Source organism: Salvelinus fontinalis, unplaced genomic scaffold (assembly GCF_029448725.1).
Source record: "Salvelinus fontinalis isolate EN_2023a unplaced genomic scaffold, ASM2944872v1 scaffold_0507, whole genome shotgun sequence".
In the NCBI taxonomy this organism is placed as follows: Eukaryota; Metazoa; Chordata; class Actinopteri; order Salmoniformes; family Salmonidae; genus Salvelinus; species Salvelinus fontinalis.
In genome coordinates this window covers 71218-99101 of record NW_026600716.1, presented here as the reverse complement: position 1 = coordinate 99101, position 27884 = coordinate 71218, and the positions used below count along the sequence as shown (strand labels likewise).

The window sequence follows — 27884 nt, the reverse complement described above, 5'->3', positions numbered from 1 at the left end:
TTGGGTGACTGGAGTCTCTGACAATTTTATGGGCTTTTCTCAGACACTGCCTATTATATAGGTCCTGATGGCAGGAAGCTTGGCCCCAGTGATGTACTGGGCCGTTGGCATTACCCTCTGTAGTGCCTTATGTTCAGATGCCGAGCAGTTGCCATACCAGGCGGTGATGCAACTGGTCAGGATGCGCTCGATGGTGCAGCTGTAAAACCTTTTGAGGATGTGGGGGCCCATGCCAAAACTTTTCAGTCTTCTGAGGTGGGGATGATGGTTCGTCAGAGGGCATAGCGGGATTTCTTATGAGCGTCCGGATTAGACTTCCGCTCCTTGATAGTGGCAGCTCTAGCCATTAGCTCGATACGGATGTTGCCTGTAATCCATGGCTTCTGGTTGTGATATGTACGTTCAGTCACTGTGGGGATGACGTCATCGATGCACTTATTGATGAAGCCAATGACTGATGTGGTGTATTCCTCAATGCCATTGGATGAATCCCGGAACATATTCCAGTCTGTGCTAGCTAAACAGTCCTGTAGTGTAGCATCCGCGTCATCTGACCACTTCCGTATTGAGCGAGTCACTGCTACTTCCTGCTTTAATTTTATCGTGTAAGCAGGAATGAGGAGGATAGAATTATGGTCAGATTTGCCAAATGGAGGGCAGGGGAGAGCTTTGTGCGTGTCTCTGTGTGTGGAGTAAAGGTGGTCTAGGATTTTTTCCCCCTGGTTGCACATGTGACATGCTGTGAAAAATGTGGTAAAACTGATTTAACTTTGACTGCATTAAAGTCCCCGGCCACTAGGAGTGATGCTTCTGGGTGAGCATTTTCTTGTTTGCTTATGGCCTTAGAGTTGGTTGAGAGCGGTCTTAGTGCCAGCATGGGTCTGTGGTGGTAAATAGACGGCTACGAATAATATAGATGAGATCTCTCTTGGTAGATAGTGTGGTCTACAGCTTATCTTAAGGTACTCTACCTCAGGTGAGCAACACCTCAAGGCTTCTTTAATATTAGACATCGCGCACCAGCTGTTATTGACACACACCCCCACCCCTCGTCTTACCAGAGGTAGCGTCTCTTTTTCTGCCGGTGCATGGAAAATCCCACCAGCTCTATATTGTCCGTTTCTTCGTTCAGCCACATCTCTGTGAAACATAGGATCTTACAGTTTTTAATGTCCTGTTGGTAAGATTAGAGAGATGGTAGGATTAGAGAGATGGTAGGATTAGAGAGATGGTAGGATTAGAGAGATGGTAGGATTAGAGAGATGGTAGGATTAGAGAGATGGTAGGATTAGAGAGATGGTAGGATTAGAGAGATGGTAGGATTAGAGAGATGGTAGGATTAGAGAGATGGTAGGATTAGAGAGATGGTAGGATTAGAGAGATGGTAGGATTAGAGAGATGGTAGGATTAGAGAGATGGTAGGATTAGAGAGATGGTAGGATTAGAGAGATGGTAGGATTAGAGAGATGGTAGGATTAGAGAGATGGTAGGATTAGAGAGATGGTAGGATTAGAGAGATGGTAGGATTAGAGAGATGGTAGGATTAGAGAGATGGTAGGATTAGAGAGATGGTAGGATTAGAGAGATGGTAGGATTAGAGAGATGGTAGGATTAGAGAGATGGTAGGATTAGAGAGATGGTAGGATTAGAGAGATGGTAGGATTAGAGAGATGGTAGGATTAGAGAGATGGTAGGATTAGAGAGATGGTAGGATTAGAGAGATGGTAGGATTAGAGAGATGGTAGGATTAGAGAGATGGTAGGATTAGAGAGATGGTAGGATTAGAGAGATGGTAGGATTAGAGAGATGGAGTTGGGAAGAGAGAATGAATGAAGTAGAAGAGAGAGATGGGGAGAACAGAGGGTAGTAGAGAGAATGAGGGAGGAGAGGGGGGGTTCTAGCATTGAGGAGGAGGAGAACAGAGGGTAGTAGAGAGAATGAGGGAGGAGACAGGGGGGTTCTGGCAGCATGCCAGGAGCTTGGGCTGACTTCTTGTTTAAGAAACTGTGATGTTATGCTCCTATAATGCTTCCTCTCTTCCCGTTCTCCTCTTCCTCTTCTCCCCTTCTCATCTCCCCTTCTCCTCTTCTGGTCTTCCTCTCCTCCTTTCATCTTCCTCTACTTTTCTCCTCTTCTCCCCTTCCCTTCCTCTCCTTCTCATCTCTTCTTCCTCTCCTCTCCCACAGCCTGAGATTAGAGAGCACACATCTGGGAAAGAGAACATATTGGAGCAACACACACCACACACTCTAAACAACACACACACACACACACACACACACACACACACACACACACACACACACACACACACACACACACACACACACACACACACATTAGTGTGCACATAAACACACTGCAGTAGCACGCTCAGGTAAACACTCACACAGCAGAGTGTATACAAGCTCACAAAGCAACACACAGAGGATACCGTTAGGCTGTATGGACTACTGTGTATTAGGGTATATGTAGCCTGTGTATTAGGGTATATGTAGGCTGTGTATTGGGGTATATGTAGCCTGTGCATTTGGGTATATGTAGCCTGTGCATTTGGGTATATGTAGCCTGTGCATTTGGGTATGTGTAGGCTGTGTTGGGGTATGTGTAGGCTGTGTATTGGGGTATGTGTAGGCTGTGTATTGGGGTATGTGTAGGCTGTGTATTGGGGTATGTGTAGGCTGTGTATTGGGGTATGTGTAGGCTGTGTATTGGGGTATGTGTAGGCTGTGTGTTGGGGTATGTGTAGGCTGTGTGTTGGGGTATGTGTAGGCTGTGTATTGGGGTATATGTAGGCTGTGTTGGGGTATATCTAGGCTGTGTATTGGGGTATGTGTAGGCTGTGTATTGGGGTATGTGTAGGCTGTGTATTGGGGTATGTGTAGGCTGTGTATTGGGGTATATGTAGGCTGTGTGTTGGGGTATGTGTAGGCTGTGTGTTGGGGTATGTGTAGGCTGTGTGTTGGGGTATGTGTAGGCTGTGTGTTGGGGTATGTGTAGGCTGTGTTGGGGTATGTGTAGGCTGTGTTGGGGTATGTGTAGGCTGTGTATTGGGGTATGTGTAGGCTGTGTATTGGGGTATGTGTAGGCTGTGTATTGGGGTATGTGTAGGCTGTGTATTGGGGTATGTGTAGGCTGTGTATTGGGGTATGTGTAGGCTGTGTGTTGGGGTATGTGTAGGCTGTGTGTTGGGGTATGTGTAGGCTGTGTATTGGGGTATGTGTAGGCTGTGTATTGGGGTATGTGTAGGCTGTGTATTGGGGTATGTGTAGGCTGTGTATTGGGGTATGTGTAGGCTGTGTATTGGGGTATGTGTAGGCTGTGTATTGGGGTATGTGTAGGCTGTGTATTGGGGTATGTGTAGGCTGTGTATTGGGGTATGTGTAGGCTGTGTATTGGGGTATGTGTAGGCTGTGTATTGGGGTATGTGTAGGCTGTGTATTGGGGTATGTGTAGGCTGTGTATTGGGGTATGTGTAGGCTGTGTATTGGGGTATATGTAGGCTGTGTTGGGGTATGTGTAGGCTGTGTATTGGGGTATGTGTAGGCTGTGCATTGGGGTATGTGTAGGCTGTGCATTGGGGTATGTGTAGGCTGTGTTGGGGTATGTGTAGGCTGTGTTGGGGTATGTGGAGGCTGTGTATTGGGGATGTGGAGGCTGTGTATTGGGGGATGTGGAGGCTGTGTATTGGGGTATGTGTAGGCTGTGTATTGGGGTATGTGTAGGCTGTGTATTGGGGTATGTGTAGGCTGTGTATTGGGGTATGTGTAGGCTGTGTTGGGGTATGTGTAGGCTGTGTATTGGGGTATGTGTAGGCTGTGTATTGGGGTATGTGTAGGCTGTGTATTGGGGTATGTGTAGGCTGTGTATTGGGGTATGTGTAGGCTGTGTATTGGGGTATATGTAGGCTGTGTATTGGGGTATATGTAGGCTGTGTATTGGGGTATATGTAGGCTGTGTACTGTAATCATGTCTATACAGGCACATGTATCGCCACACTGTTGGCTATGTTTAGCAGCTAGTTAGCAACAAATGAACACTAGCTGTGCTTTCACACACAAACAATGTTTGGACACGGACTACCCAGTATAATCTCCCTATTGAGGAACAGGACCCTGGGACAATGGCAGGACCGATAGCCACACACACCACACACACTGGCACACATGACCAGGGTGACCTGACCTTACTCATCGTGTTCGATATAGGTTTGGACGCTGCACACACGCCTACCGTTTCAAATGGACTGTGAGTACACAGCCCCTGGGACTATGTATAGGAAACCCCAGGGATGATATGAACAGGACTGGAAACCATGTTGCCTTGCTGTTATTAGAACCCGTGCAGACAGACCCAAATGATCAACGGTACTCTAGCTAAAGTTTTAATTGTCTTTTTTCTTCATCCCTCTGTTTCTCCTCCTCAGGACGATGTGCTCCGCCCAGAGAAAACTGGACACCACTCAGACGAGGAGCGATGTGACACACCGCCCCCCAAACCACCCCGCATACGCAGGTACAGTACAGTGACTTCATCACGTATTCAACAACACTGTATATACTCAGCCCTGGTTGGTGTTCTAGCCTGGAACCATATCATCTCGGCCTCCTGCTGAGCTCTCTGTCTGTCTCTGTCTCTCTGTGTCTCCCCCCCTCTCTCTCTGTCTCTCCCCCCCTCTCTCTCTCTCTGTCTCTCTTTTTCTCTCTCTCTTTTTCTCTGTCTCTCTGTCTCTCTGTCTGCTGTGTGTGTGTGGGGATGTTTTGACTCTGTACCGGTACCCCCTGTATATACACTGCTCAAAAAAATAAAGGGAACACTTAAACAACACAATGTAACTCCAAGTCAATCACACTTCTGTGAAATCAAACTGTCCACTTAGGAAGCAACACTGATTGACAATAAATTTCACATGCTGTTGTGCAAATGGAATAGACAAAAGGTGGAAATTATAGGCAATTAGCAAGACACCCCCAATAAAGGAGTGATTCTGCAGGTGGTGACCACAGACCACTTCTCAGTTCCAATGCTTCCTGGCTGATGTTTTGGTCACTTTTGAATGCTGGCAGTGCTCAGTTTGTGGACAGTTTGATTTCACAGAAGTGTGATTGACTTGGAGTTATATTGTGTTGTTTAAGTGTTCCCTTTATTTTTTTGAGCAGTGTAGTATCGCCATTGTTATTTCACTGCTGTTCTTTAATTACTTGTTACTTTAACTCTTATTCTTATCTGTATTTGTTTGAAACTGCATTGTCTGTTAGGGGCTCGTCAGTAAACATTTCACTGTCAGGTCTACACCTGTTGCATTCAGAGCATGTGACTAATACAATTTGATTGGATGTTTTGAGTGAGTGTATTTAGTGTGTATGTGTGGGGTGGATGTTTTGAGTGAGTGTATTTAGTGTGTATGTGTGGGGTGGATGTTTTGAGTGAGTGTATTTAGTGTGTATGTGTGGGGTGGATGTTTTGAGTGAGTGTATTTAGTGTGTATGTGTGGGGTGGATGTTTTGAGTGAGTGTATTTAGTGTGTATGTGTGGGGTGGATGTTTTGAGTGAGTGTATTTAGTGTGTGTGTGTGGGGTGGATGTTTTGAGTGAGTGTATTTAGTGTGTGTGTGGGGTGGATGTTTTGAGTGAGTGTATTTAGTGTGTGTGTGGGGTGGATGTTTTGAGTGAGTGTGTGTTTACGAGCGTCTAGATATGGCTGGAATACCTCAGGGACTCTCAAGGTCAGACACGGTGAATCATGGTCCTCTCACACATTCTTAGTGTCACCCCATCACCATGTCATCACGTCCCCAAATGTCACACATCTATGGTCTGGTCTAGGACCTGTACTCAGTACTGGAGACTCTTTCTGGTCTGGTCTAGGACCTGTACTCAGTACTGGAGACTCTTTCTGGTCTAGGACCTGTACTCAGTACTCGAGACTCTTTCTGGTCTAGGACCTGTACTCAGTACTAGAGAATCTTTCTGGTCTAGGACCTGTACTCAGTACTGGAGACTCTTTCTGGTCTAGGACCTGTACTCAGTACTGGAGACTCTTTCTGGTCTAGGACCTGTACTCAGTACTGGAGACTCTTTCTGGTCTAGGACCTGTACTCAGTACTGGAGACTCTTTCTGGTCTAGGACCTGTACTCAGTACTGGAGACTCTTTCTGGTCTAGGACCTGTACTCAGTACTGGAGACTCTTTCTGGTCTAGGACCTGTACTCAGTACTGGAGACTCTTTCTGGTCTAGGACCTGTACTCAGTACTGGAGACTCTTTCTGGTCTAGGACCTGTACTCAATACTGGAGACTCTTACTGGTCTAGGACCTGTACTCAGTACTGGAGACTCTTTCTGGTCTAGGACCTGTACTCAGTACTGGAGACTCTTTCTGGTCTAGGACCTGTACTCAGTACTGGAGACTCTTTCTGGTCTAGGACCTGTACTCAGTACTGGAGACTCTTTCTGGTCTAGGACCTGTACTCAGTACTGGAGACTCTTACTGGTCTAGGACCTGTACTCAGTACTGGAGACTCTTTCTGGTCTGGTCTAGGACCTGTACTCAGTACTGGAGACTCTTTCTGGTCTGGTCTAGGACCTGTACTCAGTACTGGAGACTCTTTCTGGTCTGGTCTAGGACCTGTACTCAGTACTGGAGACTCTTACTGGTCTAGGACCTGTACTCAGTACTGGAGACTCTTTCTGGTCTAGTCTAGGACCTGTACTCAGTACTGGAGACTCTTTCTGGTCTGATCTAGGACCTGTACTCAGTACTGGAGGCTCTTTCTGGTCTAGGACCTGTACTCAGTACTGGAGACTCTTACTGGTCTAGGACCTGTACTCAGTACTGGAGACTCTTTCTGGTCTGGTCTAGGACCTCTACTCAGTACTGGAGGCTCTTTCTGGTCTAGGACCTGTACTCAGTACTGGAGACTCTTTCTGGTCTGGTCTAGGACCTCTACTCAGTACTGGAGACTCTTTCTGGTCTAGGACCTGTACTCAGTACTGGAGACTCTTTCTAGTCTAGGACCTGTACTCAGTACTGGAGACTCTTTCTGGTCTAGGACCTCTACTCAGTACTGGAGACTCTTTCTGGTCTAGTCTAGGACCTGTACTCAGTACTGGAGACTCTTTCTGGTCTAGGACCTCTACTCAGTACTGGAGACTCTTTCTGGTCTAGGACCTCTACTCAGTACTGGAGACTCTTTCTGGTCTAGGACCTGTACTCAGTACTGGAGACTCTTTCTGGTCTAGGACCTCTACTCAGTACTGGAGACTCTTTCTGGTCTAGTCTAGGACCTGTACTCAGTACTGGAGACTCTTTCTGGTCTAGTCTAGGACCTGTACTCAGTACTGGAGACTCTTTCTGGTCTAGTCTAGGACCTGTACTCAGTACTGGAGGCTCTTTCTGGTCTAGGACCTGTACTCAGTACTGGAGACTCTTTCTGGTCTGGTCTAGGACCTGTACTCAGTACTGGAGACTCTTTCTAGTCTAGGACCTGTACTCAGTACTGGAGACTCTTTCTGGTCTAGGACCTCTACTCAGTACTGGAGACTCTTTCTGGTCTAGGACCTGTACTCAGTACTGGAGACTCTTTCTAGTCTAGGACCTGTACTCAGTACTGGAGACTCTTTCTGGTCTAGGACCTCTACTCAGTACTGGAGACTCTTTCTGGTCTAGTCTAGGACCTGTACTCAGTACTGGAGACTCTTTCTGGTCTAGGACCTCTACTCAGTACTGGAGACTCTTTCTGGTCTAGGACCTGTACTCAGTACTGGAGACTCTTTCTAGTCTAGGACCTGTACTCAGTACTGGAGACTCTTTCTAGTCTAGGACCTGTACTCAGTACTGGAGACTCTTTCTGGTCTAGGACCTCTACTCAGTACTGGAGTCTCTTTCTGGTCTAGGACCTGTACTCAGTACTGGAGACTCTTTCTGGTCTAGGACCTGTACTCAGTACTGGAGACTCTTTCTGGTCTAGTCTAAGACCTGTACTCAGTACTGGAGACTCTTTCTGGTCTAGGACCTGTACTCAGTACTAGAGACTCTTTCTGGTCTAGAACCTGTACTCAGTTGTGGAGACTCTTTCTGGTCTAGGACCTGTACTCAGTACTGGAGACTCTTTCTGGTCTAGGACCTGTACTCAGTACTGGAGACTCTTTCTGGTCTAGGACCTGTACTCAGTACTGGAGACTCTTTCTGGTCTAGGACCTGTACTCAGTACTGGAGACTCTTTCTGGTCTAGGACCTGTACTCAGTACTGGAGACTCTTTCTGGTCTGGTCTAGGACCTGTACTCAGTACTGGAGACTCTTTCTGGTCTAGGACCTGTACTCAGTACTGGAGACTCTTTCTGGTCTAGGACCTCTACTCAGTACTGGAGACTCTTTCTGGTCTAGGACCTGTACTCAGTACTGGAGACTCTTTCTGGTCTAGGACCTGTACTCAGTACTGGAGACTCTTTCTGGTCTAGGACCTCTACTCAGTACTGGAGACTCTTTCTGGTCTAGTCTAGGACCTGTACTCAGTACTGGAGACTCTTTCTGGTCTAGGACCTGTACTCAGTACTGGAGACTCTTTCTGGTCTAGGACCTCTACTCAGTACTGGAGACTCTTTCTGGTCTAGGACCTGTACTCAGTACTGGAGACTCTTTCTAGTCTAGGACCTGTACTCAGTACTGGAGACTCTTTCTGGTCTAAGACCTGTACTCAGTACTGGAGACTCTTTCTAGTCTAGGACCTGTACTCAGTACTGGAGACTCTTTCTGGTCTAGGACCTGTACTCAGTACTGGAGACTCTTTCTGGTCTAGGACCTGTACTCAGTACTGGAGACTCTTTCTGGTCTAGGACCTGTACTCAGTACTGGAGACTCTTTCTGGTCTAGGACCTGTACTCAGTACTGGAGACTCTTTCTGGTCTAGGACCTGTACTCAGTACTGGAGACTCTTTCTGGTCTAGGACCTCTACTCAGTACTGGAGACTCTTTCTGGTCTAGGACCTGTACTCAGTACTGGAGACTCTTTCTGGTCTAGGACCTGTACTCAGTACTGGAGACTCTTTCTGGTCTAGGACCTCTACTCAGTACTGGAGACTCTTTCTGGTTTAGGACCTGTACTCAGTACTGGAGACTCTTTCTAGTCTAGGACCTGTACTCAGTACTGGAGACTCTTTCTAGTCTAGGACCTGTACTCAGTACTGGAGACTCTTTCTGGTCTAGGACCTCTACTCAGTACTGGAGACTCTTTCTGGTCTAGGACCTCTACTCAGTACTGGAGACTCTTTCTGGTCTAGGACCTGTACTCAGTACTGGAGACTCTTTCTGGTCTAGGACCTGTACTCAGTACTGGAGACTCTTACTGGTCTAGGACCTGTACTCAGTACTGGAGACTCTTTCTGGTCTGGTCTAGGACCTGTACTCAGTACTGGAGACTCTTTCTGGTCTGGTCTAGGACCTGTACTCAGTACTGGAGACTCTTACTGGTCTAGGACCTGTACTCAGTACTGGAGACTCTTTCTGGTCTAGTCTAGGACCTGTACTCAGTACTGGAGACTCTTTCTGGTCTGATCTAGGACCTGTACTCAGTACTGGAGGCTCTTTCTGGTCTAGGACCTGTACTCAGTACTGGAGACTCTTACTGGTCTAGGACCTGTACTCAGTACTGGAGACTCTTTCTGGTCTGGTCTAGGACCTGTACTCAGTACTGGAGACTCTTTCTTGTCTGGTCTAGGACCTGTACTCAGTACTGGAGACTCTTTCTGGTCTGGTCTAGGACCTCTACTCAGTACTGGAGGCTCTTTCTGGTCTAGGACCTGTACTCAGTACTGGAGACTCTTTCTGGTCTGGTCTAGGACCTCTACTCAGTACTGGAGACTCTTTCTGGTCTAGGACCTGTACTCAGTACTGGAGACTCTTTCTAGTCTAGGACCTGTACTCAGTACTGGAGACTCTTTCTGGTCTAGGACCTCTACTCAGTACTGGAGACTCTTTCTGGTCTAGTCTAGGACCTGTACTCAGTACTGGAGACTCTTTCTGGTCTAGGACCTCTACTCAGTACTGGAGACTCTTTCTGGTCTAGGACCTCTACTCAGTACTGGAGACTCTTTCTGGTCTAGGACCTGTACTCAGTACTGGAGACTCTTTCTGGTCTAGGACCTGTACTCAGTACTGGAGACTCTTTCTGGTCTAGGACCTCTACTCAGTACTGGAGACTCTTTCTGGTCTAGTCTAGGACCTCTACTCAGTACTGGAGACTCTTTCTGGTCTAGTCTAGGACCTGTACTCAGTACTGGAGACTCTTTCTGGTCTAGTCTAGGACCTGTACTCAGTACTGGAGGCTCTTTCTGGTCTAGGACCTGTACTCAGTACTGGAGACTCTTTCTGGTCTGGTCTAGGACCTGTACTCAGTACTGGAGACTCTTTCTAGTCTAGGACCTGTACTCAGTACTGGAGACTCTTTCTGGTCTAGGACCTCTACTCAGTACTGGAGACTCTTTCTGGTCTAGGACCTGTACTCAGTACTGGAGACTCTTTCTAGTCTAGGACCTGTACTCAGTACTGGAGACTCATTCTGGTCTAGGACCTCTACTCAGTACTGGAGACTCTTTCTGGTCTAGTCTAGGACCTGTACTCAGTACTGGAGACTCTTTCTGGTCTAGGACCTGTACTCAGTACTGGAGACTCTTTCTGGTCTAGGACCTCTACTCAGTACTGGAGACTCTTTCTGGTCTAGGACCTGTACTCAGTACTGGAGACTCTTTCTAGTCTAGGACCTGTACTCAGTACTGGAGACTCTTTCTAGTCTAGGACCTGTACTCAGTACTGGAGACTCTTTCTGGTCTAGGACCTGTACTCAGTACTGGAGACTCTTTCTGGTCTAGTCTAAGACCTGTACTCAGTACTGGAGACTCTTTCTGGTCTAGGACCTGTACTCAGTACTGGAGACTCTTTCTGGTCTAGGACCTGTACTCAGTACTAGAGACTCTTTCTGGTCTAGAACCTGTACTCAGTTGTGGAGACTCTTTCTGGTCTAGGACCTGTACTCAGTACTGGAGACTCTTTCTGGTCTAGGACCTGTACTCAGTACTGGAGACTCTTTCTGGTCTAGGACCTGTACTCAGTACTGGAGACTCTTTCTGGTCTAGGACCTGTACTCAGTACTGGAGACTCTTTCTGGTCTAGGACCTGTACTCAGTACTGGAGACTCTTTCTGGTCTGGTCTAGGACCTGTACTCAGTACTGGAGACTCTTTCTGGTCTAGGACCTGTACTCAGTACTGGAGACTCTTTCTGGTCTAGGACCTCTACTCAGTACTGGAGACTCTTTCTGGTCTAGGACCTGTACTCAGTACTGGAGACTCTTTCTGGTCTAGGACCTGTACTCAGTACTGGAGACTCTTTCTGGTCTAGGACCTCTACTCAGTACTGGAGACTCTTTCTGGTCTAGTCTAGGACTTGTACTCAGTACTGGAGACTCTTTCTGGTCTAGGACCTGTACTCAGTACTGGAGACTCTTTCTGGTCTAGGACCTCTACTCAGTACTGGAGACTCTTTCTGGTCTAGGACCTGTACTCAGTACTGGAGACTCTTTCTAGTCTAGGACCTGTACTCAGTACTGGAGACTCTTTCTGGTCTAAGACCTGTACTCAGTACTGGAGACTCTTTCTAGTCTAGGACCTGTACTCAGTACTGGAGACTCTTTCTGGTCTAGGACCTGTACTCAGTACTGGAGACTCTTTCTGGTCTAGGACCTGTACTCAGTACTGGAGACTCTTTCTGGTCTAGGACCTGTACTCAGTACTGGAGACTCTTTCTGGTCTAGGACCTGTACTCAGTACTGGAGACTCTTTCTGGTCTAGGACCTGTACTCAGTACTGGAGACTCTTTCTGGTCTAGGACCTCTACTCAGTACTGGAGACTCTTTCTGGTCTAGGACCTGTACTCAGTACTGGAGACTCTTTCTGGTCTAGGACCTGTACTCAGTACTGGAGACTCTTTCTGGTCTAGGACCTCTACTCAGTACTGGAGACTCTTTCTAGTCTAGGACCTGTACTCAGTACTGGAGACTCTTTCTAGTCTAGGACCTGTACTCAGTACTGGAGACTCTTTCTGGTCTAGGACCTCTACTCAGTACTGGAGACTCTTTCTGGTCTAGGACCTCTACTCAGTACTGGAGACTCTTTCTGGTCTAGGACCTCTACTCAGTACTGGAGACTCTTTCTGGTCTAGTCTAGGACCTGTACTCAGTACTGGAGACTCTTTCTGGTCTAGGACCTGTACTCAGTACTGGAGACTCTTTCTGGTCTAGGACCTGTACTCAGCACTGGAGACTCTTTCTGGTCTAGGACCTGTACTCAGTACTGGAGACTCTTTCTGGTCTAGGACCTGTACTCAGTACTGGAGACTCTTTCTGGTCTAGGACCTGTACTCAGTACTGGAGACTCTTTCTGGTCTAGGACCTGTACTCTGTACTGGAGACTCTTTCTGGTCTAGGACCTGTACTCAGTACTGGAGACTCTTTCTGGTCTAGGACCTGTACTCAGTACTGGAGACTCTTTCTGGTCTAGGACCTGTACTCAGTACTGGAGACTCTTTCTGGTCTAGGACCTGTACTCAGTACTGGAGACTCTTTCTAGTCTAGTCTAGGACTTGTACTCAGTACTGGAGACTCTTTCTGGTCTAGGACCTCTACTCAGTATTGGAGACTCTTTCTGGTCTAGGACCTCTACTCAGTACTGGAGACTCTTTCTGGTCTAGGACCTGTACTCAGTACTGGAGACTCTTTCTGGTCTAGGACCTGTACTCAGTACTGGAGACTCTTTCTGGTCTAGTCTAGGACCTGTACTCAGTACTGGAGACTCTTTCTAGTCTAGTCTAGGACTTGTACTCAGTACTGGAGACTCTTTCTGGTCTAGGACCTCTACTCAGTACTGGAGACTCTTTCTAGTCTAGTCTAGGACTTGTACTCAGTACTGGAGGTTCTTTCTGGTCTGGTCTAGGACCTCTACTCAGTATTGGAGACTCTTTCTGGTCTGGTCTAGGACCTCTACTCAGTACTGGATACTCTTTCTGGTCTGGTCTAGGACCTCTACTCAGTACTGGAGACTCTTTCTGGTCTGGTCTAGGACCTCTACTCAGTACTGGAGACTCTTTCTGGTCTAGGACCTGTACTCAGTACTGGAGACTCTTTCTGGTCTAGGACCTATACTCAGTACTGGAGACTCTTTCTGGTCTAGTCTAGGACTTGTACTCAGTACTGGAGACTCTTTCTGGTCTAGTCTAGGACTTGTACTCAGTACTGGAGACTCTTTATGGTCTAGTCTAGGACCTGTACTCAGTACTGGAGACTCTTTCTGGTCTAGGACCTCTACTCAGTACTGGAGACTCTTTCTGGTCTAGGACCTCTACTCAGTACTGGAGACTCTTTCTGGTCTAGGACCTCTACTCAGTACTGGAGACTCTTTCTGGTCTAGGACCTCTACTCAGTACTGGAGACTCTTTCTGGTCTAGGACCTGTACTCAGTACTGGAGACTCTTTCTGGTCTAGTCTAGGACCTGTACTCAGTACTGGAGACTCTTTCTGGTCTAGTCTAGGACCTGTACTCAGTACGTGTGGCCATTGCGTGAATCAAACACTCAGTAATGGTATATTAGGAGCTCTATGGTTGTCATCAGCACCATATAGGTTGTTCTGAGCCTGTGTTCAGAGTAATAGACTGGAACAGCTGTGATATTCTTCCCCCAAAGATCCCATCATGCCCTACACATGAACAACATACAGGTATCTGACAAAATATAGGAAACACTTGAGTCAATGAGGAACACAGAGTATATTGAAAGTGTGGTCCATACAGGTGTGGTTCCTGAGTTAATGAAGCAATTAACATCCCATCATGCTTAGGGTCATGTATAAAAATGCCCAGTTGCCCATTATCTTGGCTACCATGGCTAGAATAGATCTCAGTGACTGAGTCTCAGAGGAGCATAGGAGGCTTAAAGTGTGTGTCAGTCACCAGATCTCAACCTAATTGAACAGTTCTGGTAGATTCTGAAGCAGCGCCTGAGACACCGTTTTCAACAACCACCAAAAAAAAAATTTATTATGGAATTTATCGTGGAAGAATGGTCTCGCATCCCTCCAATAGAGTTCCAGATACTTGTAGAATCTATGACAAGGTGCATTAAATCTGTTTTGGCTCGTGGTGCCCCAACGCCCTATTAAACCACTTTATGTTGATGTTTCCTTTATTTTGACAGTTACCTGTGGCTAGTGACTGTAGACCTAGCTGACTGACTGTAGACCTAGCTGACTGACTGTAGACCTAGCTGACTGACTGTAGACCTAGCTGGCTGACTGTAGACCTAGCTGGCTGACTGGTAGACCTAGCTGGCTGACTGGTAGACCTAGCTGGCTGACTGGTAGACCTAGCTGGCTGACTGGTAGACCTAGCTGGCTGACTGGTAGACCTAGCTGGCTGACTGGTAGACCTAGCTGGCTGACTGGTAGACCTAGCTGGCTGACTGGTAGACCTAGCTGGCTGACTGGTAGACCTAGCTGGCTGACTGGTAGACCTAGCTGGCTGGCTGACTGGTAGACCTAGCTGGCTGACTGGTAGACCTAGCTGGCTGACTGGTAGACCTAGCTGGCTGACTGGTAGACCTAGCTGGCTGACTGGTAGACCTAGCTGGCTGACTGGTAGACCTAGCTGGCTGACTGGTAGACCTAGCTGGCTGACTGGTAGACCTAGCTGGCTGACTGGTAGACCTAGCTGGCTGACTGGTAGACCTAGCTGGCTGACTGGTAGACCTAGCTGGCTGACTGTGGACTCTCTGAGAACACACTGACTGTGTGTGTACTGCGTAGTCATGTGCAGGGCATAAACCATTGTTTGTCATCATGTGATCTTTATTTGGCACACGACCACATCCTGCTGAAAGTGTGAGTTCAGGAGATGGAACTTCACAGTTCACACACCTTTCTGAAGTTCTGAATATTCCATCCCTCTGTGGTTACCATGTCACCCACTCTAGCAGACAACCTCAGTTTCCTGGAAAGAAAGGCAGGTCGACTGATCTGAGTTCCATTCAGCCAGATTCCACTGTGTTATGTCACAGTGGAGGAAATAGAGGTCTACTGTGGTGTTACCCCCTGTGTTCACTGGGTAACTGTGTTACCCCCTGCGTTCACTAGGTAACTGGGTTACCCCCTGCGTTCACTAGGTAACTGTGTTACCCCCTGCGTTCACTAGGTAACTGTTACCCCCTGTGTTCACTAGGTAACTGTGTTACCCCTGTGTTCACTAGGTAACTGTGTTACCCCCCTGGGTTCACTAGGTAACTGGGTTACCCCCTGTGTTCACTAGGTAACTGGGTTACCCCCTGTGTTCACTAGGTAACTGTGTTACCCCCTGTGTTCACTAGATAACTGGGTTACCCCCTGTGTTCACTAGATAACTGGGTTACCCCCTGTGTTCACTAGATAACTGGGTTACCCCCTGTGTTCACTAGGTAACTGGGTTACCCCTGTGTTCACTAGGTAACTGGGTTACCCCTGTGTTCACTAGGTAACTGGGTTACCCCCCTGTGTTCACTAGGTAACTGGGTTACCCCCCTGTGTTCACTAGGTAACTGGGTTACCCCCTGTGTTCACTAGGTAACTGGGTTACCCCCTGTGTTCACTAGGTAACTGTGTTACCCCCCTGTGTTCACTAGGTACCTGGGTTACCCCCCTGTGTTCACTAGGTAACTGTTACCCCCTGTGTTCACTAGGTAACTGGGTTACCCCCTGTGTTCACTAGGTAACTGGGTTACCCCCTGCGTTCACTAGGTAACGGTGTTACCCCCTGCGTTCACTGGGTAACGGTGTTACCCCCTGTGTTCACTAGGTAACTGGGTTACCCCCTGTGTTCACTAGGTAACTGTTACCCCCTGTGTTCACTAGGTAACTGGGTTACCCCCTGTGTTCACTAGGTAACTGGGTTACCCCCTGTGTTCACTAGGTAACTGGGTTACCCCCTGTGTTCACTAGGTAACTGGGTTACCCCCCTGCGTTCACTGGGTAACTGTGTTACCCCCCTGTGTTCACTAGGTAACTGTGTTCACTAGGTAACTGTGTTACCCCCTGTGTTCACTGGGTAACTGGGTTACCCCCTGTGTTCACTAGGTAACTGGGTTACCCCCTGTGTTCACTAGGTAACTGTGTTACCCCCCTGGGTTCACTAGGTAACTGGGTTACCCCCTGTGTTCACTAGGTAACTGGGTTACCCCCTGTGTTCACTAGGTAACTGTGTTACCCCCTGTGTTCACTAGATAACTGGGTTACCCCCTGTGTTCACTAGGTAACTGGGTTACCCCCTGTGTTCACTAGGTAACTGGGTTACCCCTGTGTTCACTAGGTAACTGGGTTACCCCCCTGTGTTCACTAGGTAACTGGGTTACCCCCCTGTGTTCACTAGGTAACTGGGTTACCCCCCTGTGTTCACTAGGTAACTGGGTTACCCCCTGTGTTCACTAGGTAACTGGGTTACCCCCTGTGTTCACTAGGTACCTGGGTTACCCCCCTGTGTTCACTAGGTACCTGGGTTACCCCCCTGTGTTCACTAGGTAACTGTTACCCCCTGTGTTCACTAGGTAACTGGGTTACCCCCTGTGTTCACTAGGTAACTGGGTTACCCCCTGCGTTCACTAGGTAACGGTGTTACCCCCTGCGTTCACTGGGTAACGGTGTTACCCCCTGTGTTCACTAGGTAACTGGGTTACCCCCTGTGTTCACTAGGTAACTGTTACCCCCTGCGTTCACTAGGTAACTGGGTTACCCCCTGTGTTCACTAGGTAACTGGGTTACCCCCTGTGTTCACTAGGTAACTGGGTTACCCCCTGTGTTCACTAGGTAACTGGGTTACCCCCCTGCGTTCACTGGGTAACTGTGTTACCCCCCTGTGTTCACTAGGTAACTGTGTTCACTAGGTAACTGTGTTACCCCCTGTGTTCACTGGGTAACTGGGTTACCCCCTGTGTTCACTAGGTAACTGGGTTACCCCCTGTGTTCACTAGGTAACTGGGTTAACCCCTGTGTTCACTAGGTAACTGGGTTACCCCCTGTGTTCACTAGGTAACTGGGTTACCCCCTGTGTTCACTAGGTAACTGGGTTACCCCCTGTGTTCACTAGGTAACTGGGTTACCCCCTGTGTTCACTAGGTAACTGGGTTACCCCCTGTGTTCACTAGGTAACTGGGTTACCCCCTGTGTTCACTAGGTAACTGGGTTACCCCCTGTGTTCACTAGGTAACTGGGTTACCCCCTGTGTTCACTAGGTAACTGGGTTACCCCTGTGTTCACTAGGTAACTGGGTTACCCCCTGTGTTCACTAGGTAACTGGGTTACCCCCTGTGTTCACTGGGTAACTGGGTTACCCCCTGTGTTCACTGGGTAACTGGGTTACCCCCTGTGTTCACTGGGTAACTGGGTTACCCCCCTGTGTTCACTGGGTAACTGGGTTACCCCCCTGTGTTCACTAGGTAACTGGGTTACCCCCCTGTGTTCACTAGGTAACTGGGTTACCCCCTGTGTTCACTAGGTAACTGGGTTACCCCCCTGTGTTCACTAGGTAACTGTGTTACCCCCCTGTGTTCACTAGGTAACTGCGTTACCCCCCTGTGTTCACTAGGTAACTGGGTTACCCCCCTGTGTTCACTAGGTAACTGTTACCCCCTGTGTTCACTAGGTAACTGGGTTACCCCTGTGTTCACTAGGTAACTAGGTTACCCCCTGTGTTCACTGGGTAATCTGCTCTTATGTTCTGATGTATTTCAGGTAGATTACTGTGGTAAATCCATGATATTATGTACGTTTGGAGAAGTTGGTTTTGATTTAGATACATGTTTTGCCTCGCTATTGTACTGTACATTGAAGTCTGCCATCTAGTGGTCGAATTTTGGCAGAAATAAAGTTTGAATTGCTATTCGCTGTCTTCATTTCTCTCTCCCATTTTCTCTCTCCCCCCTCTTGCTCCTTCTCGCTCCTTCTCCCCCCCTCTCGCTCCTTCTCCCCCCTCTGCAGTCAGTTGGAAGGGGACGTGAAAGAGGAGATCCTTCAGCCCCCAGAGCCACGCCCGGTTCCTCCCATCCTGACCCCGTCTCCCCCTTCTGCCTTCCCCACCGTCACCAATGTACGGCAGGACAACGACCGCTACCACCCCAAGCCTGTCATCCACGTCCTGGCCTCTGCACAGCAGCAGCAGCATCCCCAGAAAGCCCAGAAAGCCCAACAGTCCCCCGACCTGAAGGAGAACTATAACAAGACTTCAGACAAGACATGGTTGGACAGTGTCCCCTCAGGAGGCCCCCAGGCCCCCTCTCCCTCCTGCCCAGTGGACGGGGGCGTCCGTCTAGAGAGGAAGCTGAGTATTGAGATACAGAAGGTTCCGTTACAGGAGGGTCCTAAGAGCTTCGATGGTAACAGCAAGCTGCAGAGATCCCTTGCCTTCAAGGCCCGCTCCAACACCTCCAGTTCCTCTCTTTCTGAGGACTCAGGGGCCGACGGGGGGCCCCCCAACATAACGCACCAGGGCGCCTTCGGACCCCTCCCCACCCGCCCCAACCACCTGCCCCTTAAGGAGGGTCAGGCAGGCTGGATCAGCCCAGAGAAAGCCCCCACACCTCCAGCCCTGGTGGCTGGGTCAGAGAGCACCCCCACCTCTTCCCAGCCCCTCTCCTCCACCCCTGTCAGGACTGCTCTGAGCTTCACCAATCCTCTGCACTCAGACTTCCCTGATGTGAAGGGAGATGGAGGAATCACTGGAGGAGGGGAGGGTTCCAGACCTTCATGGTCCTCCAAGGCTACGGCCACGGTTACGGCGGCCCATGGCGAACACCCGCCCAGGAAGGTGTCGACCATGTCCATCGCCGAGCAACGGTCGCCGACGGAAACGGCATCAAGTACGTGGTTACGTTAGGGCTTTTACTACCTAACCTACTTCCCTAACTCTGTTGGGCTGTGGTACTACTGACTAAACAGACTAGGGACCAGACACAGGGACAGAAGATGGGCTGTGGTACTACTGACTAAACAGACTAGGGACCAGACACAGGGACAGAAGATGGGCTGTGGTACTACTGACTAAACAGACTAGGGACCAGACACAGGGACAGAAGATGGGCTGTGGTACTACTGACTAAACAGACTAGGGACCAGACACAGGGACAGAAGATGGGCTGTGGTACTACTGACTAAACAGACTAGGGACCAGACACAGAGACAGAAGATGGGCTGTGGTACTACTGACTAAACAGACTAGGGACCAGACACAGAGACAGAAGATGGGCTGTGGTACTACTGACTAAACAGACTAGGGACCAGACACAGGGACAGAAGATGGGCTGTGGTACTACTGACTAAACAGACTAGGAACCAGACACAGGGACAGAAGATGGGCTGGGAGTGAGGGTCAGAGCTGGGTTCAAACACGATTTGAAATCATTGCAAATACATTCTCTGTGCTTGACTGAGCTTGCCTGGAGGCCATGGATCAATTTACGTCTCCAGGAAGACCAAAGCAAACACTAAAAGCATGTTAAAGATTTCAAATGGTATTTGAACCCAGGTGGTTGGGGTCCTATATTAAGGGCTGACTAAGGGTCAGTGGTTGTTGTGGTCAGCTGTAGGGTGGAGCAGCAGCTGACAGGCAGATCTAGGGTCAGTGGTTGTTGTGGTCAGCTGTAGGGTGGAGCAGCAGCTGACAGGCAGATCTAGGGTCAGTGGTTGTTGTGGTCAGCTGTAGGGTGGAGCAGCAGCTGACAGGCAGATCTAGGGTCAGTGGTTGTTGTGGTCAGCTGTAGGGTGGAGCAGCAGCTGACAGGCTGACTAAGGGTCAGTGGTTGTTGTGGTCAGCTGTAGGGTGGAGCAGCAGCTGACAGGCTGACTAAGGGTCAGTGGTTGTTGTGGTCAGCTGTAGGGTGGAGCAGCAGCTGACAGGCTGACTAAGGGTCAGTGGTTGTTGTGGTCAGCTGTAGGGTGGAGCAGCAGCTGACAGGCAGATCTAGGGTCAGTTAGTGGAGAGCTGGAGACTACGTCCGTGGCCAGAGGGCACTGGCAGGCCACACTGTAATGACAGGCTGTCAAAGGCTGTCTAGACACATATACACACACACAAGGTATGTAGACCACAGATCTATATAAACACACAGCACTGCAAGGGACAATGGAGACTGACCAGTCCAACTGACCAGTCCAACTGACAGTTTCAGAACACTGGCTTGCAATATAGACTAATTATACATACAGACTTGCTTATGGACTGCTTATGTGGAGAATTAACATTTTAATTCTGTATAAAACAGATAGTGTTTGGATACTTTGAATATATTGTTATAAAACTTGTTAAACCATGGAACTAAAATGATCATGTCTTGTAATACCCCCCCCCCCCCCCAAAAGTGTCAATAAACTGAATTATTTCTGTATTTTGTCTTCCAACTCTGACCTGCTATAGTCACTCATTTTCTGAAGTACGGTAAATGCGTAATCTGACATTTTACCATGGCAACCCAGTCCTAGTCCACTGTAGAATGAGGACAAGACACACACACACATAATGGTGTTTCCCTGGAGGCTAATACACTGACCACGGCACGATAGTGTCACACCACACTGCCCATGTTATTAGATGGTGTCTAGTTCCATAGTTCAACTGCTCTAGCAGCCCTTAGGGTTTAGGCTGCAGACCTTAGGGTTTAGGCTGCAGACCTTAGGGTTTAGGCTGTAGACCTTAGGGTTTAGGCTGTAGACCTTAGGGTTTAGGCTGCAGACCTTAGGGTTTAGGCTGCAGACCTTAGGGTTTAGGCTGCAGACCTTAGGGTTTAGGCTGCAGACCTTAGGGTTTAGGCTGCAGACCTTAGGGTTTAGGCTGCAGACCTTAGGGTTTAGGCTGCAGACCTTAGGGTTTAGGCTGCAGACCTTAGGGTTTAGGCTGCAGACCTTAGGGTTTAGGCTGCAGACCTTAGGGTTTAGGCTGCAGACCTTAGGGTTTAGGCTGCAGACCTTAGGGTTTAGGCTGCAGACCTTAGGGTTTAGGCTGCAGACCTTAGGGTTTAGGCTGCAGACCTTAGGGTTTAGGCTGCAGACCTTAGGGTTTAGGCTGCAGACCTTAGGGTTTAGGCTGCAGACCTTAGGGTTTAGGCTGCAGACCTTAGGGTTTAGGCTGCAGACCTTAGGGTTTAGGCTGTAGACCTTAGGGTTTAGGCTGCAGACCTTAGGGTTTAGGCTGCAGACCTTAGGGTTTAGGCTGCAGACCTTAGGGTTTAGGCTGTAGACCTTAGGGTTTAGGCTGCAGACCTTAGGGTTTAGGCTGCAGACCTTAGGGTTTAGGCTGCAGACCTTAGGGTTTAGGCTGCAGACCTTAGGGTTTAGGCTGCAGACCTTAGGGTTTAGGCTGCAGACCTTAGGGTTTAGGCTGCAGACCTTAGGGTTTAGGCTGCAGACCTTAGGGTTTAGGCTGCAGACCTTAGGGTTTTGGCTGTAGACCTTAGGGTTTAGGCTGCAGACCTTAGGGTTTAGGCTGCAGACCTTAGGGTTTAGGCTGCAGACCTTAGGGTTTAGGCTGCAGACCTTAGGGTTTAGGCTGCAGACCTTAGGGTTTAGGCTGCAGACCTTAGGGTTTAGGCTGCAGACTCAAGGCTATAGTTGGAGTTACCATAGTATTCTGTGACAGTGAAGGGACAGAACAGGATGGTACAGGATGCTATGTAAAGATGGTGGGGTTATGTTGAGGGGGGTAATGTAACTCTTAGGTGGGGTTATGTGGAGAGGGGTAATGTAAGACAGTCTGTTATTGGATGATTTGTTGACTATGTGAAATGTTCTGATGTTGAGATGAGTAAACATCTGATCATGTGACTGCGGGCTCTGCTGTTCATGTCTCTGAGCTCATGGCATGTGGTGCTTTCTGACCAGCCGTGCTTGGCGGGGGAGGTGTGTCTGCCTGCATGTCACCCCATTGGATGGGGGCCATTAGCGGTGCTCTGTGGGCCAAAGCATGGATTAATCTTTCATCTGTCTGTGGTGCAAACAGGGCTAATGTGTTCTGCTGGCCCCCGGCTGCCCCACGACTGAGCTGGTTTGCAATGTAGGTTATAGCCCAACTGGCCCCCTATATAGTGCACTACCTTTGACAAAAGGGTTCCATTTGGGACACAGACTGTAATGTACCAGGCTGTTTCTGCTTCCCCCAAGGAGAGATGTTGCTAGGCCTCAGCAGGGTGTTTCAGACAGGAGAGATGTTGCTAGGCCTCAGCAGGGTGTTTCAGACAGGAGAGATGTTGCTAGGCCTCAACAGGGTGTTTCAGACAGGAGAGATGTTGCTAGGCCTCAACAGGGTGTTTCAGACAGGAGAGAGGTTGCTAGGCCTCAACAGGGTGTTTCAGACAGGAGAGATGTTGCTAGGTCTCAGCAGGGTGTTTCAGACAGGAGAAAGGTTGCTAGGCCTCAACAGGGTGTTTCAGGCAGGAGAGAGGTTGCTAGGCCTCAACAGGGTGTTTCAGACAGGAGAGGAGACTAGACACGCTAGAATAGCCATTTGAGCATCCGTGCGTAATCGCAGACTTCTAGACAGGAAATAAAGTGGGCTATGGATGCACAAATGGCTCTGCTTGCAGGCGAGTGGTGTGGATAACCTGAAGCTAAGCACAATCGACTATAGCTCAATAATGTGTTTTCACAATGAACAATGTCTCCTGGAACCTTTTTCTGCTTCTGGTTCCCCCCGTGCCGTTGTCAGACAGAGTATTGTTAGGCTGGGTGTGAGTGAGGAAGCAGACAGAGTAGTGTTAGGCTGGGTGTGAGTGAGGAAGCAGACAGAGTAGTGTTAGGCTGGGTGTGAGTGAGGAAGCAGACAGAGTAGTGTTAGGCTGGGTGTGAGTGAGGAAGCAGACAGAGTAGTGTTAGGCTGGGTGTGAGTGAGGAAGCAGACAGTGTAGTATTAGGCTGGGTGTGAGTGAGGAAGCAGACAGAGTAGTGTTAGGCTGGGTGTGAGTGAGGAAGCAGACAGAGTAGTGTTAGGCTGGGTGTGAGTGAGGAAGCAGACAGAGTAGTGTTAGGCTGGGTGTCAGTGAGGAAGCAGACAGAGTAGTGTTAGGCTGGGTGTGAGTGAGGAAGCAGACAGAGTAGTGTTAGGCTGGGTGTGAGTGAGGAAGCAGACAGAGTAGTGTTAGGCTGGGTGTAAGTGAGGAAGCAGACAGAGTAGTGTTAGGCTGGGTGTAAGTGAGGAAGCAGACAGAGTAGTGTTAGGCTCGGTGTGAGGAAGCAGACAGAGTAGTATTAGGCTGGGTGTGAGTGAGGAAGCAGACAGAGTAGTGTTAGGCTGGGTGTGAGTGAGGAAGCAGACAGAGTAGTATTAGGCTGGGTGTGAGTGAGGAAGCAGACAGAGTAGTGTTAGGCTGGGTGTGAGTGAGGAAGCAGACAGTAGTGTTAGGCTGGGTGTGAGTGAGGAAGCAGACATAGTAGTATTAGGCTGGGTGTGAGTGAGGAAGCAGACAGAGTAGTGTTAGGCTGGGTGTGAGTGAGGAAGCAGACAGAGTAGTATTAGGCTGGGTGTGAGTGAGGAAGCAGACAGAGTAGTGTTAGGCTGGGTGTGAGTGAGGAAGCAGACAGTGTCTGGGAGGATAGTTGATGTGGAAAGACTCCTCAGTAGAGATGGAAGGGTGGAGATAGTGGTGAAGGATGGAGATAGTGGTGAAGGGTGGAGATAGTGGTGAAGGGTGGAGATAGTGGTGAAGGGTGGAGATAGTGGTGAAGGGTGGAGATAGTGGTGAAGGGTGGAGATAGTGGTGAAGGGTGGAGATAGTGGTGAAGGGTGGAGATAGTGGTGAAGGGTGGAGATAGTGGTGAAGGGTGGAGATAGTGGTGAAGGATGGAGATAGTGGTGAAGGATGGAGATAGTGGTGGAGATAGTGGTGGAGATAGTGGTGGAGATAGTGGTGGAGATAGTGGTGGAGATAGTGGTGGAGATAGTGGTGGAGATAGTGGTGGAGATGGTGGTGGAGATGGTGGTGGAGATGGTGGTGGAGATGGTGGTGGAGATGGTGGTGGAGATGGTGGTGGAGATGGTGGTGGAGATGGTGGTGGAGATAGTGGTGAAGGGTGGAGATAGTGGTGGAGGGTGGAGATAGTGGTGGAGGGGAGGAAGGGATGGAGAGGAGAGGGCTGTGAGCATGTGAGAGGTCAGGCTGGGTGAGCTGAGGCAGACTGAGCAGGCAACGTGTGTGTGTGTCTGTGTGTGTGTGTGTGTGTGTGTGTCTGCGTGAGACGAGAGCTGACTAGTGGTCAAGCACCAGGAGATGTTTCAGGGGGTCCTGGAAAGGGGATTGGTGGGTGGCTGGGGGTCCTGGAAAGGGGATTGGTGGGTGGCTGGGGGTCCTGGAAAGGGGATTGGTGGGTGGCTGGGGGTCCTGGAAAGGGGATTGGTGGGTGGCTGGGGGTCCTGGAAAGGGGATTGGTGGGTGGCTGGGGGTCCTGGAAAGGGGATTGGTGGGTGGCTGGGGGTCCTGGAAAGGGGATTGGTGGGTGGCTGGGGGTCCTGGAAAGGGGATTGGTGGGTGGCTGGGGGTCCTGGAAAGGGGATTGGTGGGTGGCTGGGGGTCCTGGAAAGGGGATTGGTGGGTGGCTGGGGGTCCTGGAAAGGGGATTGGTGGGTGGCTGGGGGTCCTGGAAAGGGGATTGGTGGGTGGCTGGGGGTCCTGGAAAGGGGATTGGTGGGTGGCTGGGGGTCCTGGAAAGGGGATTGGTGGGTGGCTGGGGGTCCTGGAAAGGGGATTGGTGGGTGGCTGGGGGTCCTGGAAAGGGGATTGGTGGGTGGCTGGGGGTCCTGGAAAGGATATTGGTGGGTGGCTGGGAGTCCTGGAAAGGGGATTGGTGGGTGGCTGGGGGTCCTGGAAAGGGGATTGGTGGGTGGCTGGGGGTCCTGGAAAGGGGATTGGTGGGTGGCTGGGGGTCCTGGAAAGGGGATTGGTGGGTGGCTGGGGGTCCTGGAAAGGGGATTGGTGGGTGGCTGGGGGTCCTGGAAAGGGGATTGGTGGGTGGGGGTCCTGGAAAGGGGATTGGTGGGTGGGGGTCCTGGAAAGGGGATTGGTGGGTGGCTGGGGGTCCTGGAAAGGGGATTGGTGGGTGGCTGGGGGTCCTGGAAAGGATATTGGTGGGTGGCTGGGGGTCCTGGAAAGGGGATTGGTGGGTGGCTGGGGGTCCTGGAAAGGGGATTGGTGGGTGGCTGGGGGTCCTGGAAAGGGGATTGGTGGGTGGCTGGGGGTCCTGGAAAGGGGATTGGTGGGTGGCTGGGGGTCCTGGAAAGGGGATTGGTGGGTGGCTGGGGGTCCTGGAAAGGGGATTGGTGGGTGGCTGGGGGTCCTGGAAAGGGGATTGGTGGGTGGCTGGGGGTCCTGGAAAGGGGATTGTGGGTGGCTGCGGGTCCTGGAAAGGGGATTGTGGGTGGCTGGGGGTCCTGGAAAGGGGATTGGTGGGTGGCTGGGGGTCCTGGAAAGGGGATTGGTGGGTGGCTGGGATGGATTTGTGTGGGTGGCGGGGGGGACAGTGCATGCGTACCAACCAACCGTGTGCACGGGTGTAAAGCCTCCTATTTTGCTACGCTATGCACAATGTCCTGACAATCACTTAACTGCCCAGAGATGGGATTTTGATCAAAGGCAGCTGATGGGAATCGAGCGATATCCTAATCATGATCTCAAAATCACCTGATCTCTGATTGTATGATCTCTTCGCTTGTGATTGAAACAGCTGTGATTTGATGGGAATGATTGAATGGTTTGGTGTTGATTTTGGCTGTGCTTGGCTTTGTGTTGTCTTGGGGTGTTCTGGCTCTGAGTCTGGGAGGATGTATTCTGAGCTTCTCTCTGGCTGCATCTGAAATGGTACCTTTGTCTTTACACGGCGCTACTTCACCTAGGGCTCTGGCTAAAAGTAGTGCACTACGTCACCTAGGGCTCTGGCTAAAAGTAGTGCACTACGTCACCTAGGGCTCTGGCTAAAAGTAGTGCACTACGTCACCTAGGGCTCTGGCTAAAAGTAGTGCACTACTTCACCTAGGGCTCTGGCTAAAAGTAGTGCACTACTTCACCTAGGGCTCTGGCTAAAAGTAGTGCACTACTACACCTATGGCTCTGGCTAAAAGTAGTGCACTACTTCACCTAGTGCTCTGGCTAAAAGTAGTGCACTACTTCACCTAGTGCGCTGGCTAAAAGTAGTGCACTACTTCACCTAGGGCTCTGGGTAAAAGTAGTGCACTACTTCACCTAGGGCTCTGGCTAAAAGTAGTGCACTACTTCACCTAGGGCTCTGGGTAAAAGTAGTGCACTACTTCACCTAGGGCTCTGGCTAAAAGTGGTGCACTACTTCACCTAGGGCTCTGGCTAAAAGTGGTGCACTACTTCACCTAGGGCTCTGGCTAAAAGTGGTGCACTACTTCACCTAGGGCTCTGGCTAAAAGTGGTGCACTACTTCACCTAGGGCTCTGGCTAAAAGTGGTGCACTACTTCACCTAGGGCTCTGGCTAAAAGTAGTGCACTACTTCACCTAGGGCTCTGGCTAAAAGTGGTGCACTACTTCACCTAGGGCTCTGGGTAAAAGTAGTGCACTACTTCACCTAGGGCTCTGGCTAAAAGTGGTGCACTTAATCATTAGGAATATGGCACCATTTCAGATGTACCTGTTTCTCGCTGCCGTTTGATTGTTGATTGGCCGTCGATTTGACCTTTGACCCTGGTAGTAACCCCTGCTGTACTCTGACCTCTGACCCAGACAGTGACCAGAGTGAAGATTCCCCTCCCCCTCTACCTGAGAGAACCCCAGAGTCCTTCATTTTGGCCACAGGTGTGTTTTAACGGTCCGAGGGATCATCTTGGTCTCCCAGTCTTGGTCTCATACATCAGGAATGGTGAGAAGTAGTAAGATGTCTGGCATCATGAGACTACAGACAAGGGAGGGTCTACAATTTCCAACATCCCGAAGAGCCACAGTGTTGCAGGCTTTTGTTCCAGCCCAACTGTAAGTTAACACATCTGATTAAAATGATCAACTAATCATAGTCTCCTATTTAAATTGTGAAAAGGGGAATGGAGTGTTTTAGACCTGGGCTGGAACAAAAACCTGCACCTTTGGGCATTCTTCCGCCCTCCAGGACTGGCTCCACCCCTTGGTCTGCCTGCTGTCTTCTGCTGCATTGTGGTGGCTTGACACAAGAGGACGCCAGAAACAACTCTGCAGACCCTGAACATGGATGGGTTTGCCTTCTCAATCAGTCACTTTTCATATGACTGTTGTTGAGAGAGCACGGAAATGAAATGAGGGGCTTTTTAATTAAGTCATCTCTGATTCTCTGCCGTATATATCCAGTCTGTAGATGTAAGACAGACTCCACCATACAAAAGGGGGAGCTCCCGAGTGGCTCAGCGGTCTAAGGCACTGCATCTCAGTGCTAGAGGCGTCTCTACACACCCTGATTCGATTCCAGGCTGTATCACAACCGGCCGTGATTGGGAGTCCCATCGGGCGGTGCACAATTGGCCCAGCGTTAGGGTTTGGCCGGGGTAGGCCGTCATTGTAAATAAGAATTTGTTCTTAACGGACTTGCCTAGTTAAATAAAGGTTAAATAAAAATAAAAAAAAGCCTTGAGGTGCCCAAACCTGCAGAGACCAACTCCTTAGTGTTCCAACATCAGACCAACTCCTTAGTGTTCCAACATCAGACCAACTCCTTAGTGTTCCAACATCAGACCAACTCCTTAGTGTTCCAACATCAGACCAACTCCTTAGTGTTCCAACATCAGACCAACTCCGTAGTGTTCCAACATCAGACCAACTCCGTAGTGTTCCAACATCAGACCAACTCCGTAGTGTTCC

General features: G+C 49.7%; 1 protein-coding gene across 4 annotated transcripts in view; it reads left to right on the top strand.

The window, feature by feature from the left end:
- LOC129846363 (tyrosine-protein phosphatase non-receptor type 12-like) overlaps positions 1-27884 on the top strand; it is a 55956-nt gene that overhangs the window by 21502 nt on the left and 6570 nt on the right. For 3 of the 4 annotated variants that reach the window (XM_055914292.1, XM_055914289.1, XM_055914291.1), the window contains 3 exons: positions 4427-4515; positions 18042-18919; positions 26784-26855. In XM_055914292.1, the coding sequence (XP_055770267.1) occupies positions 4427-4515; positions 18042-18919; positions 26784-26855 (1039 nt within the window). The remainder of the gene's footprint in view (positions 1-4426; positions 4516-18041; positions 18920-26783; positions 26856-27884) is intronic. The other variant, XM_055914290.1, reaches the window with a different exon arrangement.